The sequence below is a fragment of the Magnolia sinica genome, chromosome 7 (genome assembly GCF_029962835.1).
Source record: "Magnolia sinica isolate HGM2019 chromosome 7, MsV1, whole genome shotgun sequence".
In the NCBI taxonomy this organism is placed as follows: domain Eukaryota; kingdom Viridiplantae; phylum Streptophyta; class Magnoliopsida; order Magnoliales; family Magnoliaceae; genus Magnolia; species Magnolia sinica.
This window is the reverse complement of record NC_080579.1, coordinates 12,979,575-12,997,691: the sequence shown is the minus strand read 5'-3', so window position 1 is coordinate 12,997,691 and position 18,117 is coordinate 12,979,575. Positions and strand designations below refer to the sequence as shown.

The 18,117-nt window shown below is 40.7% G+C and overlaps 1 protein-coding gene across 1 annotated transcript; it reads left to right on the top strand.

The window, feature by feature from the left end:
* The first annotated feature begins 3,694 nt into the window (after positions 1–3,694).
* Positions 3,695–6,201, top strand: LOC131251085 (uncharacterized). Its single transcript, XM_058251589.1, has one exon. It carries the CDS (start codon positions 3,856–3,858, stop codon positions 5,920–5,922), a length of 2,067 nt encoding a protein of 688 aa, XP_058107572.1. The 5' UTR covers positions 3,695–3,855; the 3' UTR covers positions 5,923–6,201.
* Positions 6,202–18,117: the final 11,916 nt, after the last annotated feature.

Below are 18,117 nucleotides of genomic sequence, written 5' to 3'. Positions count from 1 at the left end.
ATCAAACATGTGAGCCTTTATAGAATAATGCATTCGCTATAGCATTTAATTAAACACGTAGGCATTAACAAATCAACATATTTAATCGAGCATTCAACCAAACATGCGAGCATGATTAGAATAACATATTTAATCACCTAGGCATTTTATCAAATATGTAAGTATCCATAAACAACTAATGACACATATTATAATCAAATATGAAATATTGACATGCTAGGTATTTATAAACTATTCACCATAAGACATTATTAACTGAGACCTTCGATGGTCGATAAATGGAAATCTAGGCATAATGGTCTGCACCTTGGGTTAGTTCGTCTAATTCAGATTCGCTCCTAGGGTTAAGGCTTCGTGGGATAGCTTACTGGTGCCCTACACTAGTACAGTTAGCTTGTAAGGATTCATGCATCCAACTTTTAAGACCCAAATCTCTAAAAGCGACTCACTAATTACCTTTAATCATTGTTGGAGCAACTTCAACGATGGGGTGTGGTCATGGTCACGTTGTCGGCTAGCAGTGATGGGGCGTGTCTCTTCCAATCAATCTCTCTCACACACTTCCTCGCCCTCTTCTCCTCTCTCTCTAGTTGTAATGGAAAATTCGCATGAGAGTGAGAGGGTGGAAATGAGGAATTATTTATAGTGCCAAGATGTGTACAAATAACCTCGATGACTCCTTTCTTAATAAAACTATCTTGGAGGAGGTTGTTCTCAACTCACAGGGCCTTTCGGGGGCCCATCGGCTTACAACACAATAAAGCAGGTGCCTTACTATGAGATCTATGTTTGGACACAACTGGAGGGCGATCGAACTCTCCGATTAACCGTGTGAGCCCTGCTTACGATCAACGGTTGTCGATGATTAATCGAAGCCACGACTATACGAATACGTGCGAGAAAATATCCTTAACTCGCACATCGAGATTGGTTGAAACCCAACGGTCGGAAAGTCGCAACTTTGCGAAAAGAGCAGAGAGCCCAATTCACTTAAATTTCAGGTTTCTGTTTAGGGCATTTGCACATCCCATGCACTCGACCTTTGGCCTACGTTGAACTATTCTAGACACGATCCCGGCTCGCTACCTGCCATGGACGTCGAGCCCGACAAGACGAACATTATTTTATAGTTCCGGGACTAGTGGCTCACTAATGAGCAGTTTAGAGCTTATTCGAATAATCAAGGTATTTCTAAAATGAATTGAGTAGGGAGATTTCTTGTGCTCAATTATTAGGGTTTGGATCAGCTAAGTTCATAATGTGACCTATTCGCAATTAGCGAAAATGGCGATTCAGTCATAATCACTCTAAACCGTTGGTTCTTAGGCTAAAAGGATAATTGAGTCACTTTGGTTTGTTAATTAAGATTCGACCATTGGCTTTGGGTAAATCTTTATTTAGTTATAGTTGTCTTTATTAGTAAGTGATCTGTCGGTTAGATTTGAGCCCTATGTGAATAAATCATGAGGTTAAACTTGATGTTTAAGTGGTCGAGTAGATTCATTAGCTTCTCATTGTTGATTAATCAGATTTGTGCGGTTCTTTAACAGTACCATCCACGTATAGGCTCGCATCGAGCGTTAAGAGTCAGTAAGTGACAACATAGGCTAGTTATATCAAAAAAATTTAATTTTTAAAAAAAAATCTAAAATAGTAAAAATTCAGAACGTTACAAATCCAAAACTCAAGTAGGTCACACAAAAGGAAACAATGAGATGAAAATACCCACCATTAAAACCTAGGCCGATTGTGATGTTTATATACCATCCAAACCATTCATAAGGTTATTCACATTGGTGTGAATTGAAAACACATATACTAGCTTCATAAAAAAAATTGTACAACCCATGAAGGTTTCAATAATTTGCATCAAATCCTCAAAATTTCTCACTACACACCCCCACTTAAATTTTGGATACACATGATTTTTGGACTTATCCTCTAACATGAATCGCTAGAAATTATAAATAAAGTTGAAGTCAAATGCTATGGTGATTGATGCATCTTTATCTAAAGGGCCTATTGGTTTCATCACTTACTAAAGTTAATATAATGAAAATGTGTAAAGATCATAAATTACTTCTCTTAATAACATTTACATTTGATTTACATGGACAATATTTGGATGGCGTTGATCATCATATGAAAATAAATATAGTGATGCAATTGATAATCTAAGGGCCTGTTTGGGAGCGTGGATTTGGAACCCCCTAGATTTGAAATCCTCTTGTTGTGTTTGACACCTTAGATTGGAAATCGGATTGTGTCTGAGTTGCTCAGTACGCTCTTATCGTATTGAGTAAACTCAGTTGGGCCCAGCATGAATGTATGTAGTCTATCCACTCTGTCCATCCGTTTTTTCATATAATTTAAGGGGTTGAGCCCAAAATTGAAGCATATCCAAAGATAAAGCAGATCATACCACTAGGAAATTGTGGGAATAATGATTCCCACCGTTGAAACCTAGCTAGGCCCCACAGTGATGTCTATTTGTCATCCAACCTGTTAATAAGATCATACAAACATGGATGAAGGGAAAACATTAAAATAAGCTTGATCTAGAACTCCTGCAGCCAACAAGAATTTTTCAATGGTAGATGTTCAATTCACACTTTTTCTTGTGGTGTGGTCCATTTGAGAGTTGAATATACTTCATTTTTTTTGCTCAATCCCTAAAATTATCAGGTAAAATGGATGGACGGAGTAGATAAAATACATAAAGCATGATGAGCCTCACAAAGTTTACTCGTTACGCAATCCGCTTCCCCTGGATTGGGAATACTTTAATCTAAAAGGGTTTTGAATTTAATTACTATATTAACTTTAACATATCTAATTAGTGAATGTATGTAATGTTTGACACATTGGTTGTAATAAGCCCATTGAAATATATACTATGCTTGAAAATGATGAAATTCCAATTATCGCATGAGCCACAAGTACAAGATTATGTCCGAGTGACTAACAAACAATTTTTAATATCAAGATTTACATGAACAATATTTAGATGACATTGATCATCATGTTAAAGTAATTGTAGTGATGCAATTGATAATCTAGTTATTTTGGAATATCATTAGTGGACTATGTGCCTAATAATTTAATAGTGATATTACATACGCAACTCTTGGAATCATTTTAGATGTGATCCAAGCTCCCATGGAGGATTTGAAACCTTCTCTTTGAGGGGATTGTAAACATCGCAGTTTCTTTATGATGCCAAACACCATGCGATTTGGAATCCCCTCAGATCAATGGTGCCAAACGGTCCATGATATCATTTCCACTTTGATGAACTGAAAACATAAAAGCAATTATACCGATACAACTTTTGTGGCCATGTGAATGTTTAAGGGAGGTCGTTGAATCCCAACTGTTTCCTCTAGTGTGGTCCACTTAGAGTCTTGTATCCGGCTCATTTTTGGTAACATTTCTTAAAATGAGCCCGCAAAACGGATGGATGGGGATTTCTCACAAACATCACTGTGGGCCCCACTTAGCTTCCCAGCGGACGAATTTCCAGCTAAAGAAATCCGCGTCCCACAAAACCCTAACTGACAAAAATCCGATTTCTCACAAACATCACTGTGGGCCCCACTTAGCTTCCCAGCGGACGAATTTCCAGCTAAAGAAATCCGCGTCCCACAAAACCCTAACTGACAAAAATCCCTTGCATCTCTCCCTCTCCCTCTCCCTCTCCCTCGCCTGCCCTGCCCTGCCCTGCCCAGCCCTACTCTACTCTACTGTCTGAATCTGTTATCGTCGAGGTCTCTGAAACCCCAAAATCGGTACCCTTCAATCGGCTCTAGGGTTAGGGTTTTCTGAATCCGATTCCATCCCTCCCAGCAGAGCGGAATGGGGTTGAATCTGTTCGACGGCTCGGAATCGTCCTCCTCCTCCGACGCCGAAGAGATATCCAAGATCGAGATCGACCAGGAATTCGCCCGCCGGTACGAGCACAACAAGCGCCGCGAAGATCTCCACCGTCTCAAGGAGCTGCAGAAGCGTGGCTTCGTCGACGGCTCAGATCTTAATTCCGACGAATCGTCGGAATCTGACGGCTACGATGATCTGGTGGACTCCGATGGGAAGGATCTGGAATTCTACGATGCGCTTGTGAAAGTGAAGAAGATGGACCCGATTCTTGATAGTAAGGATTCAAAGCTCTTTGATTCGGAGAATGAAGATGAGCGCGGAATCGAGGAAGGGAAGAAGAAGAAGGATAAAAAGCCAATGTATTTGAAGGATGTCGTCGCGAAGCATTTGATAGAAGAGGGAGCGGAATTCGAAGAGAAGGATTCGGGATCGAAGGTGAAGAGCTACAGCGACGAGCAAGAGGAGATCCGACGGTCATTCTTGAAGGCAGCTGACGAGGCTTTTAATGGTGGCAACGACGACGACGATGATGATGGCGGGGATTTGCTCGTTGAGAAGAAGAAGGCGGAAGAAGAGTCCGGGAGTGATGGGGAGATCGATAAGCGTTTGGATGAGTATTTCGGTGATGACGGGAACTTGAGTGAGAATGAGATGTTCTTGAAGAGTTTCTTGAAGAACAAGATGTGGGTCGATAGGGAAGCGGGCCAGAAGCCGACAGATGAGGAGATTATGGAGGTTTTGGAGGATGCGGAGGAGTTAGAGAAGCAGGAGAAGTTCGAATTGGAATGTCAGTTTAGGCATGAGGAGGGGACTGGTGACCGGGTGCTGGGCCATGCGAGGTTTTTGGAAGGGTCTGTTAGGAAGAAATCGAACACTAGGAAAGAGCAGAGGAAGAGGAAGGAGGAGAGGCAGACATTGGCAGAGTTGGAGAGGAAGGAGGAGCTGAAGCATCTGAAGAATGTGAAGAAGAAGGAGATTATGGAGAAGCTTGAAAAGATACGGGCCATTGCGGGGATTGGAGAGGATGGGGGATGTGTATTAGATGTGGGTGATCTGGAGGAGGATTTCAATCCGGAAGAATACGATAAGAAGATGAAAGAGATGTTCAGTGAGGGGTATTATGATGCAGAGGACCCTGATCCAGGCTTCGGAAGCGACTGTGATCTGGATGATCTCAAAAAGCCTGATTTTGATAAGGAAGATGAGTTGCTTGGGCTTCCAAAGGGCTGGGATGTGTGCAGGCCTGGGGATGGGTTCTTAGCTGTGAGGGAGAAAATCTTAAAGCATAAGGGAGATGAGAATGATGATGAGATGTCCGATGGCCTCAAGCAAGATGAGGAAGAAGAGCGTCAAGATGGTAAGAAGAAAAGGAAGCGGGGTGGTTTTGTAGCTGTAAGGGAGAAAATCCTAAAGCATAGGGAAGATGGGAATGATGATGAAATTTTGGCAGACCCAGAGCAAGAAGAAGAAGGAGAAGAAGAAGAGCATCGGGATGGTAAGAGGAAAAGGAAGCATGAGATTTCCTTTCAGGAGAAGGTCGCTCTTGATAAGGATTTGGAGGAATATTATAAGTTGGACTATGAAGACACCATTGGGGACTTGAAGACACGGTTTAAGTACATGTCGGTGCCTTCCAACAGATACGGATTGAATGCTGCGGAGTTACTAATGGCGGATGACAAGGATTTGAACCAGTATGTTTCTTTGAAAAAGCTCGCCCCGTATAGGCAAACTGAATGGAAGGTATCCAAGCTGAAGAGATATGACCAGAAAGTGAAGAAGAAGCTACTGCTTCAAGGAGGGAAAGCAAATGATCTGAAGGTTGGTAGGAAGGGTAAATCGAAGCATGATAGTCGTGCAGCTTCTTCGGTTCCAGAGTCTTCAAAGCAAGAGAGGACTCATTTGGAGGAATCGGATGGTGAAGCGGGTGATTTGTCTAGGCGAAGCAAGAGAAGACGCCGGCAAGCTCAACTTAAGCTATCACAGTCGAGGCTCAAGGCATACGGAAAGATCTCCCCTAAACCCAGAAGTCAGAAAAAGCATTGATATTAGTGATGATTAGGCACAACCATGCGAGGAAGTAATTCATGGTTTGATAGTCAACTGTACTGTTTTTGTGTCCCATCATTCAATGAGATCCATATTTAGCTAGTTTGTCGCTCGGAAATTTTGTTACCTTAATTATGTTGAAGGTTTTATGCATTTCTTGTGTTTTTAAAGCTGCTCATTGCCATTGAATTGTTTGTCTTTTCATGTTTTGCAATGAGTGTGATTAGGTTGTCCATTAGAAATAATCAAGGAACACAAGGATTTCATTTGACTGGAGGAATGTCCTTTCCTTTTGCTTTTTCCATCCGATTGCAGTAAAGCAGTATTTACACTTCATAAAGAGGAGCCATTTCCCTCATTTCCCTTGGAAATGGCATTTCTTAGGTATGGGTAAGGAAATGAAAAGGGGGCATTTTTCAAGAAATGAGAGGAAAATGGAAATGGTATTTCCAGGACATTTACAAAAGGACCCAAAAAAGAAAAAAAAGAAAAAAGAAAAAAGAAATGATCCATAGTGAATCTTAAGATTCATCATGCATCCTTGAGAAGAACAAGTACCAGAAAGATTAACAGGCAAACTGAAGGAAACATTGCTAGATGAAGCTAAGGGTGGACCCAAGATGGATCTGCTGATGGATAAAAGGTTGGATTGATCAAGGAACTGTCAGATGGGTCTGCTGATGGATAGATAGCCAGATTTGAAGAATCAATGCAGGGCTATACAGACGGAAAAAAAAAAGAAAAAAAGAATCACTGGATGAATATGAAAGAGCTAGCGGATCTTGATAATGTGTGCATGCCAACTGATGCAGAGAACAGACACATTGTTTACATTGTAAAGTTTGGAATGAACAGTTAAAAGATCAGCATGGATGCATGAATCATGCCCTAACCATCTGAAGATTCTGAACCAATTCAAGATCTAAGGATGAGATGGAGATCATGACAAATTCGATCCGTGATCGGATGCAACAACGTGCCATGTGGTGGAGTCCGATTGCAATGATACTTATCTGACAGGTAGGTCTCCATCATTCTATAAGGCTGAGCATGGTGTGCATTGATCGATGTTGTTACAGCGACATGAATGAATGACACAATTTTAGAAAGATGGTGATGATCTTATGGGGGGAAAATGTTGGCAAGGAAGTGCAATAAGAAGTGGGTTGACCTGGTCTGGCTCTATGGCTCAGTGGTAGACAGACTCCTGTTTTAACACTGAGATCAGGGATCGAGTGCCCATGTGTGTGTGTGTGTGTGTGGATCTCCATGAGATCAGGGATCGAGTGCCCATGTGAAGTGGATTGACCTACAGCAGAATCTAGTGAGGGTATTCCCAGCTGACAAGTGGATCTCCATGAGTCCTGCCGAAGGTGAAGAAGGGGTGATACAAAGGCAGATCATCGCAGGTGTTAGCATGAGAGCTGAATTCGAGGGAATTTGTTCCGAGTTGTGAATTGATGCATCTAGGCCTCTGATTGCAACGCTAGGTTCTCTGCCTCCTATGGTCAGATTTGTGAGCCTGTGTGATCATATCAGATTGGTGGGCTCCACAAGTGATCTGATCAGGTTATGAGACCCATGTGTTCATTGTCGACATGTGTGTATTGTTCATGCATGCATATTGCTTACAAACACATGCTGTTCAAACTTCACACTTTCCATCAGTTCACTGATCAGATAATGCATAGGTTAAGAATAAATTTTCTACCTTTTAGTAGCCAGTTTCCTTTTTATTGCCTTTTTGTTTAAACATGTTTTGCAAGCAATGAATGATGTTGTGGTTGAATTAGGGAAGAGGTGTATTCAAAGGCACATATATACAAGGGCATTCCTATGGCTTGAGACATGGTTATTTCCTTCAAAACCGTGATGGGCTGATTTTATGGGGTTGGGAAATTCCCAAAACTAGCGATGTGATGCCCTAGTCCTATCATTTCTAGTTGTTTGACCGTGATGGGCTGATTTTATGGGGTTGGGAAATTCCCAAAACTAGCGATGTGATGCCCTAGTCCTATCATTTCTAGTTGTTTGACGCCTTAGAAATCAGTTGAAGTCCTTCAATTGTCCTTCATTTATTTATAGGCTGCTCTAAAAGAGATCATTCTGTGGTTTTAAGTGATGGGCTGATTGTCTAGTCCTTCAAAACGGTGACGGGCTGATTTTTGGGTTGGGAAATTCCCAAAACTAGCAGGTGTGATGCCCTAGTCCTATCATTTCTAGTTGTGTTATGCGTTCGAAAACTGTTGAAGTCCTTCAATTGTCCTTCATTTATTAATAGACTGCTCTAAAAGAGATCCATCTGTGGTTTTAAGTGTCCAAAACAACCTCCTATTTTCACACTCCCAGTTTAGTACCAGTGCAAGTGGTTTGCCTATAAAACCTCCTGCATCCCCAATGGCCCGATCGGCCCCCAGCCATACTCCAGCTACAAATACTGCTCATTCCCCCTATGAACCAAACTACTCCCAAACATATCCCCTCATGCTTTCTCCTTCTAAGCAGGCCGTCTCCACCTCTAGTACTGATCAAATTCCATCGAACTGTTTTCACCTTCAGATTCCAATACCCCCAGCTCATCATCCTCTCCCCTAATTCCCACTACTGCCATCTATCTTGAAAGCTCTGATACCAAAACCTTTTCGGATCCATCTAAGGAAGACTCCAGGGTTCCTGATTACTCTCCTCATTTTGGCTCTCAGGATTCATCCTCTGGAGGTGAGAGATCCTGAGACCGTTTTCAGCCAATTGGGTGGGTCCAAATAGCTCGTTGGGATCCCAAGGCAGCCAACTTCAAATTGCTGACGTTTGCCCTAACTCTCTAGGTTCAGTGGGCAGTCCTGACTCTCCTGACAGTGCTGATTTTGGCTGACTTTACTAGTTATCATTGAAGATCTATGGAATGGCATGGGGTGAAAGAAAGAATTGAAAAATAAGAAGAAGAAAGAATAAATAATATTCCATAATTGTGGACTCCAATACAAATTTGCAATCCAAGCCCAAGCATTCATACTCCAAACCTCTAAACCAGTTGCTGCGCCAGATGCCAGCTGCTAAGCATGTTTTGAGCGGTTCAAGTTGGATGTTATGGTAGAGAGGTGTTGGGTTGGAGGCAAAGGTATTGAAATGGGGTATATGAATGTATCCTTTGGTTGAACTGGTCCTGGATGGTGCCTTGGGTTCCACTATTCCCAGTGCTGCTGATGCAGCTGTTGATGGTGTAGCCTGCCTTTCTTTGCATTTAGGAGCTGACAAGAAGCCTAGGGGGGCCTCTGCTTCTGCTGATGCTTTGCAGAAGATTCTGGTAGCTGGTTTTTCAGCAAGCCTGCTTGGAAGTTTCTGCAAAGAGTGCATTGGAGCATTGAGACAGTGTTGTGGTGCTAGATGTTACTGCATGTCTAGCAGGAAGCAGATGCTGTTCTTTTTTATTTTTTATTTTCGCTGCAGCTGATTTCGTTGCTTTGTGGTTTTGGGTGGATAGCTTCTTAAAGAGTGCTTGTGGTGTGGCAGCTGTAGGTTGTAGAGAGATTGCCCTCAACCAGCCAAATCTGTGGCCTCTTCTAATACAGTGCTGCTGCTGGCCTGATGCAGTTTTCTGCTGTATGTAGTAACAGTAACAGTGGGACCCATTATGCGATATGGGGGTCCGTAATCCCATTCTGAAAAAAAGGGCCTATTGTGGGCCTGTAATGGGCTGATGCATTTTCTTCCTTTAAATTTTGACCGTTACAGGTCTGTAAAGGCTGCCGTAGCGGCCTGTATCTTAATGGTGATAAGGTTGGCCATTACAACCACTGGTACTGTTATTGAATACCTTGATATCTGGTAATAGTGCTTGCAGAATTTTATTGGCCTGGTTAACTATTCTTTGTAGTGGAGTGCTGCTAAGTTGTGACTAGAGTAGTTTGGGCTGGAAGGTTGGGGGTCCGCAGTGCTATCAAGGTTCAAAAGAATCCAGATTTGTCTGCAATGTTTCAATCGGACTTGCAGTGCAATGTTCTGAATGAAATAGTGACTGCAGCTGCAATTTCCTTCTTCTGGATTTTCAGCCTTGAGCCTCTGGTTTGCATGCATTGATTTCAACCCAAATTTACTTTCTCAGCAACTGCATTTGAGGCTGCCCCAGCTTGTTCTAGCAGCTGGGTCTTCTTACAGGGCACTTGCAACACAGTGCATCTGAGATAGCTAGGCGTTTTCAGGTTCTTTCTGTTGCGCTGATGTCTGCTTCATTGGAGGCCTTCAAATCTCAGATGGTATCGAGGATTTTCAGCAGACTCGAGGAGGTTCCTGTTAGAATGATTGGGTGCTTTGGTGGTGTGAATGTCTTGGATCAAGCTTCTTTGTCTTTACAGATGGTGCAATATTGTTACAATCCCAAGGGTTTAATGCCCTAACTTAACACATTCCATCAGCCCTTGGGCTTTTGGCGTATTGGTTAGGTTTTTAACAATTGTTATCAGAGATAACACCACGTCCTGTGTTCGAGTTATGGAAAGGGCGACTTGTGGATAGGGCAACCTGAACCAGTGTGAAGCTGCCATGGCACGGAAAGGGCTACCTGAGCAACCAGAGTGCAGCCACCATGCCCTGGAAAGGGTTACCTGGAATAGAGGCTAGAGTGAGTACTGCCATAGAGTGGGCCACCGTGGACCTTGGCTGCAGAGCGTGGTGGAATGCTACGATCCTAATAGTTTAAAAAGCCTCGAGGAGGTTCCTATCAGAAAGATTGGGTGCTTTGGTGGTGTGAAGGTCTTGGATCAAGCTTCTTTGTCTTGACAGATGGTGCAATATTGTTATGATCCCAAGGGTTTAATAGCCTAACTCTACACATTCCATCAGTCCTAGGGCTTTTGGCATATTGATTAGGTTTTTAGTAATTGTTATTAGAGACAACACCACGTCCTGTGTTCGAGTCACAGAAGGGGTGACCCATGGAAATGGCTACTTGGACCAGAGTGAAAGCCACCATTGCGTGGAAAGGGCTACTTGAGCAACCAAAGTGCAACCATCACTGCGTGGAAAGGGCTACCTGGGCAACCAGAGTGTAGCTGCCATGCCCTGGAAAGGGCTACTTGGAATAGAGGCCATAGTGAGTACCACAGAGTGGACCTCAGTTGCGGATCTCAGTTGCGGAGCATTTTGGAATGTTATGATCCTAGTAGTTTAAAAAGCCTAGCTTGATGTGTTCCATTAGTCCTACGGCTTTTGGTGCATTGTTCGGTTCTTAACATTTATTGTTCAGAAACTAACCAATATATTAAAAGCCTTAGGAATGATGGAATGTGTAAAGTTAGGCTATTAAACCTTTGGGATTGTAACATTCCACCATGCTCCGCAGCTAACATCTACCGCATCCCACTCTGTGGTGGCACTCACTTTGGCATCTTTTCCAGGTATTCCTCTCCACATCGTGGCGGCTTTCACTCTGATCCAAGTTGCCCTTTCCACAGATTGTCCCTTCCATGACTCGAATACAAGATGCGGTGTTAGATCTGATACCAAATGTTAAGACCCTAACCAATGCGCCAAAAGCCCTAAGGCTGATGGAACATGTCAAGCTAGGCTCTAAACTATTGGGATCATCACATTTATTCCAGCCTCTTTGTTGCTCTTTAGGGGCTTCATGAAGATCTATTGGGTTGGGTTTAGGCGTTTTCCTTAGTTGCAAGGGTTTCTCTTCACTGGCCCTTGGTTCATTGGCTTTTGCCTCTTGTATCTTTTCTTCTTCTTCTTTTTCCAATCTATTTGGGGGGCCTTTGATGTGTAAGGCCTTGGGTTGTGAGGTTCCCTTTTCATTTGGGGGGTCATTGATTCGTGAGCAATGTTCAAAATATTGGTATTGCATTACGTATCAGTTATCGCACGGGATATATCATTTGTACTGGGTAATTTATTGTACTTTTTGAGAAACATGGGAAAACATTGGGAAAATGGTTGAATTTTTCAATGAAACTGCAGGAATTATTAAAATAGATCTTAATACACACTTTTAAATCATAACATCTCAAAAAAGAAGTGCACATAATAGGTTTCCTTTGATGAAACTTCAGGAATTATTAAAAAAGATCTTAATACACACTTTTAAATCATAACATCTCAAAAAAGAAGTGCACATAATAGGTTTCCTTCGTATAGGGTCCTATGCTATGCATTGTCTGACTTAACTAAAACAACTATATTCAAATTGAATGCATGACATTTAAAGTGTATGTGATGATAATTTCATCAAACACTTCAAAGTACTTCGAAATTAGTCTCAATTGATAGCTGGTTGAAGGGAAATTTTGAAAAAAAAAATATATTTTAATAATTTTTAATTAAAAATGAATTTTATTTTCCGAAAGTTGACAATGACTTAACAAATCAGTAGATCAACTCTCATGCATGCTTGATTTCATGTTTGTAGTGCAACATTGTAAACAATTTGGGAGAAATTGGAGAAAATTCAAAATTTTTCCAAATCGGACCACCTACATTCAAAATTTGAAATTAGAGGGTATGTGATGATCATTTCATCAAATACTCTTAAATACTTGGAAATTAGTCTCAATGGATAGCTGGTTGAAGGAAAATTTTGAGAAAAACATGGAGAACATGGGTATCAAAATCACAGTTCCAACTCCATGATTTTTCATGCAAAACATGATAAACCAATGGACTTGTAATAATTTGACACCGATTTAATATAATTTCAACAAAAAAAAATGGTTCCGAAATTGAAAATGTTCACTGGATCGAACATGTGGGATATATTGGCACTACTTGTGCATTTTGTATCGCACATGTGGGATACAAGATATATTGTGGGATATATTGGCCGATATCGTCGATATTTAAAACATTGTTTGTGAGGACTTGGGGTGTGAGGTTCCCATTTCATTGGCCCCCTTTGTATTATTCAAAAATCCAGGCAATAAATCCATTTGCCTAGTGCACGCACACACATAAAAAAAAAAAAAGGAAAAAAGAAAAAAGAAAAAAAAGCAGAGATATTTCAGAAGAATTTCTACACCAATTACTCCAAACTAGTATGTAATTTCAAATCCATTTTCTTTTCAACATAGGCTTTCGCCCCATACTGTCTCAGGTATCCTTATAGAAATGTCACATTTCACAACATGTGTGATACTCAGGCATGAAACAAATACAGAATTAGGAATAGAGGAAATGCAGGTATTTTCCATAGTTCTAAAACTTCTTGGCTTGACGTGAAACTCACCCTAGTCAACTTGACACAGCAAGATTTTGAGCTGAGTCACTGAGAAACTCACTCCATCAAGGTGACTTGGTCCTGACTTGACGTGCTGACCCACAAACTTAGTTGATTCGATAGGGTTTGCAAAGACTTGGATCGAGTCACCTGCCTGGGTCAGGATTTTCTCTTGTAAAAAGTGAAATGCGGAGAATGTGATCTGACTCACAATGTCTACTCAGTGCAAGGAATTCAACCAGTGTGGTATGTGCATGGTGTACTAATTATGTATTTTATGTTATTTACCTTCGAACTATTACTGCAACCATTTTCTAAATAATTAAATTAATCATCAAATGTTAAATTTATGTTATTTACCTTCAAACTCAGCTGACTTTTGGAGTCAACCCAAGCCAGTGGATATTGAGTCAAGTTTTTGGGCTTTGAAGTATGATATTTGCTTTTTTGTGGTGACCATGCTTTTGGAGTCAACCCAAGCCAGTGGATATTGAGTCAAGTTTTTGGTCTTTGAAGTATGATATTTGCTTTTTTTGTGGTGACCATGCTTTTGGACAAACTGACAATTGAATTTGAAATTTTTTTTATTTATTTATTTTTTGTTTTATTTTGAACTGCAATGACGATCATATCCTTCTACAACACACTAGACGGACAACAGCCTGAACAAAATCCTGTAGCTTCTTATTCCTCATAATGGATAATTGTATTTTCTCATGCTTCAATAAGATTATGTTTAATCATAGCAATAAACTCTCTATAGCTTCACAATCCAATATTGACATTTTCAAGTTAGTATTAGAAGTTCCGCATTGGTTTCAGGGACGCTGGAGAGAGATTCATTATTCGTATCAAACATTTTCTATCGTCAATTTCATGAAATGGCAGCCCAACATGGAGGTCATGGATAGAATGCATCTACAACTCGTCATTTCGGCTGCTAGTTGTGAGAGATGTTCGCAGCTGATGTTGGTCCCATTCTTGCACAAATGGTTTTCAGTCGAGACGTCTTTGATCGGCCAAATGTGTCATCCCTGAGGTACGTGATTTTGCACATCTGCACATATCCAATGGATTAATTACATTCAAAATGTTAGAAAATCTCCTTTCTTCTAAATTCTAATGAGGTCTGCTGGCTACGCATTGGTGTGGGAGCCATACACATCCATTCAAGAGTCCCTTAGGGGTTGTTTGGATGCCTGTAAATGGTTTAAGTTGTAAATGATGTACAGCATGTCCTGTTTGGCTTTAAGCTGTAAAATGATTGTCTGTGTTTGGATAGCCTGTAAATTGTTCAAATATTGTAAATGGAGAGCCAATCTTTCCATTTGTAGCCATTAGGCTGTAAATGGAGAGCCTGTAAATGAAATCCGAACTTTTTTCCTGTAAATGAGATGGGGTAATGCTGCTTGTAAATGATTTACTACCTGTAAACTTGGCCCAGTTATAGGCATCATTTATAGGCATCCCCCCCGCCCCCTCAAGGTGAGGGCGGATTACTAGTGTTAAGCATGAAATTCATGAAAATGTGAATTCTTGCTTCTTTTTTCCTTGACTGAATCAGGTTTTTGTAGCTAAGGCTATGGTTGCATAGCTCTTGTGACCTGTGGTTACAAAGTGCGAAAGAAAAATGATATGAGCAGCCCACCTAGGAAATAAGACCATTAGCAGTCTTAACTAATGATTTATGATGGTTCTGATTTGTTGGAAATCCATAACTTCTGAGAGTTTCATGGTTCACACACTCTTCGCTGGGTGGTCTGTTGGGTCTGTTTTTGGTGTTTTGGCTACCCCTTTTAATTAATAACAGTAGTTTATGAAATATAACATTTCAAATGATAGAGAGGAATGTTTTTGAAAGTGAACTCACCTCACGAACAGAAATGGCGCTCACATGTGTGAGATTAGAGAGTCGATTTCTACGGAAATGACCGATTTCTCTCAAATCAGGATTTTTCTTGCTTGGGTTGGAGTGAAATTCAGGAAATTTTGATTCCTCATTTCTGGGTTTTCTCTATCAGACCGTCCCTGGAAAAACCCATCTCAAATTTCCATGATTTCATCCAAAAACCAACACAAAAGCCTCTTTCTTTGAGCCAAATTCCATGAAAAGTCAAGAGAATTTCGGATTTCCATGATTTCATCCAAAACCCAATACAAAATCCTCTGTTTTTGAGCTAAAATCAATAAAATTTCAAATTCCCTTTGATGGGTTTTCCTCTACATGGATTTCTCCACCCATGGATCACTACAAGATCCTCGGATTGAGCCTAAATGCGACGAAAGACAAGATCAAAGAAGCTTTTGGGAGATTAGCCCTGAAATTCCACCCAGACAAACATTGATAGTAATGCGGGGGCATTTTCACACTGAGCTCGAGTGGGGTGGCCTGTGGGATGTGGGGGCACACTCGGGATGGGTGGGTAGCCCGTGGAACCCATGTGATTTGGGGTCCGTATGAGGTAGAACCCATGGATTTGGGGTCCACAAGGAGGGTTCGGCCGAGGACCTAACCCATGGATTTGAGGCCTGAGCTTTGAGATAAAGGGATTAATTCGTCATGCTCTATTAGTTCGAGCTTTAAAAAAAATAAAATAAAATTTATTTATAGTTCGAGCTTTTAGAGTAAGTGGTTAATTGTCCTGCATCAAATTGGTATTTGAGCGGGAGGTCTCATGTTCAAGACTCCTCACCGAGGGTGATTAATGCACAGGCATTTTAGTGGGCCGACTACAATCTGCGGTATGGATCTTTTAATGGACGCGGTGGATTTTCGGGACGAAGAGGCCGCAGTGGCGGGTATGGTTACAGTAGGAATTCTTATAGGCCGAAAGAGAGGCCGGGTTTCAATTTCGTTATCTTGCTTCGGTTTGTGACAACACGTGGGTTTCTTCTCATTCTTGCATTCAGCGGGTAAGTTCGATGTTAGTTTGCTTTGTTTGTATGTTTTGGTTCATATTGCTGTTGTTATTTGCCAGTCACTACGAGGGCAGCGTTTGGATGCGCTATCGAATTGAATTGCAATTGTTAGTCTAAGAAAGTGGAAATGACCAAACTGTGATTTTCTTTCTTAGCATTCATGTTACAATTTGGATGTGAAAGGAACACAATCGGAATTCAAAGGATACTTGATACTCTGGCAGAGTCTGATGGATGATATGCAGGCACTTGGAAATTGCACATGTGGCAAATAAGTAGTCGAAACAGTCCAAATTATGGTACCCATTGTAGATGTATTATGAACAAAAATTAAGCTTATTTGATTATCTGACTATGGAATTGGTGGACATCTATTGGACGGTTAAAAATGAATAATATCCAACAGTCCTATTTCCACAAACAAGCATCCACGAATCAGTGGTTAGGATTGTTCGACCAATCCAATCTTGGGATTGTGACTTGGCAACAGTGAGCTGCACAATCTAGTCGGTTTTATTTGAGTTAAATTATGCTATATGTACAATTTCTGAGTGGCTGCCTATTGAGCGTCAAGCCTGAGTATCATGTGACTATTCTTATAAATGCTAGGCAATGCTGTTAATGTTTACAGTCTCCTATTGATTGAGCTGAATTTTCACAATCGAATTTGCACAAGTGAATTTGGTTGTAATATCAACTTGCTGTGCTATATGCATTGCTATGCTATATGCAGTGACTGTCGAGCAACTAATGGGAAAAATGAAAAACGACTGATTTACATGGTGTGGATGAGGATGTTGAGATGGATACATGGGAAGACTAGGAAGGATATAATTAACAATGAGGTGATTTGAAGCGACTTGTGAGTGATTCCCAACACAAACAAAAATGATATGGAGCTGAATTAGATGGTTAGAACATGTACTAAGAAAAAAATAGATGAAAGGGTCCAATCAGGAAATTTGATTAGGATTAGGGGCTAAAAAGGAAGACAAGAAGAAGACTTAAAAGGAATTGGATAGAGGTTGTGAGATGGGATATGAAAGCTTTTCACCTACCAAAGGGCCTTAGGAGTTTCTGGTGAAGTAAGATGTGTACATCTTACTCCAAATGGTTGCAACGAGGCTATGATCGTGATGCTGACAATGAATAGTTATGGATATGTCAATTTTCATGAATTAGGTTTATGACTGGGATAAATGCTGCGTGACTCACCCTTCGAAAAATTTTCATGAATTAGGTTTATGACTGGGACAAATGCTGCGTGACTCACCCTTCGAAAAAAAAAATGCTGCATTACTCTCTCTCTCTACAAGTTTCACAAGGAAAAAAAAAGCTCTATTTATCCTAATCAAATTTCACTACAAGTTTCCCTGACAAGGGAATCTTTTCTTTTCGATGTATTGAGGTTATAACATTTTCTAAGTATGGGCTGATATCTCAGATGAGATTTCACATGTTTGTTCATGTACTTGTTTTTCTTATACCTTTTTGGTGTTTTGTTTGTGAGTCTTCTCATTAGAAAGTAAATTGTCGTGGATTAGGCCAATTTGGATTATGGTGAAGCTGATTCCGTATATGACTAGCATCAATGGGAACATGCAATATAGAATCATAGATTCAACAATAGTAATATGTGTTTGGGAAGAAATCCCCAGAACAATCAATGAGCTTCATTAAGGTTGTGTTTGGATGCACTATTGAATTGAATTGCAATTGTTATTCTCATAGTGTGTGTCATGGATTAGGCCAATTTGGATTATGGCGAAGCAGTTTCCTCTTGTGAGGAGCATGCGTGGGAGACATGCAATATAGAATCATAAATTCTCAAAAAGAAGAAGAAGGCAATATAGAATCATTGATCAGGCAAATAGTAATACATGTTTGGGAAGAAATCCCACAACGATTGATGAACCTCGTTAAGGGTGTGTTTGGATTGATCATTGAATTGAATTGCAATTGTTACTCTCATAGTGTGAAAATGACCAAATTCTTGTATACCTTCCCTAGTATCCATATTTTGTGCCTGTTGTCATAGGCTTGAAGGCTCTTCTATGAACTTG

What these genes read in the sequence shown, in the direction of transcription:
- LOC131251085 (XM_058251589.1), top strand. Translation starts at nt 3,856, where the DNA reads ATGGGGTTGAATCTGTTCGACGGCTCGGAATCGTCCTCCTCCTCCGAC.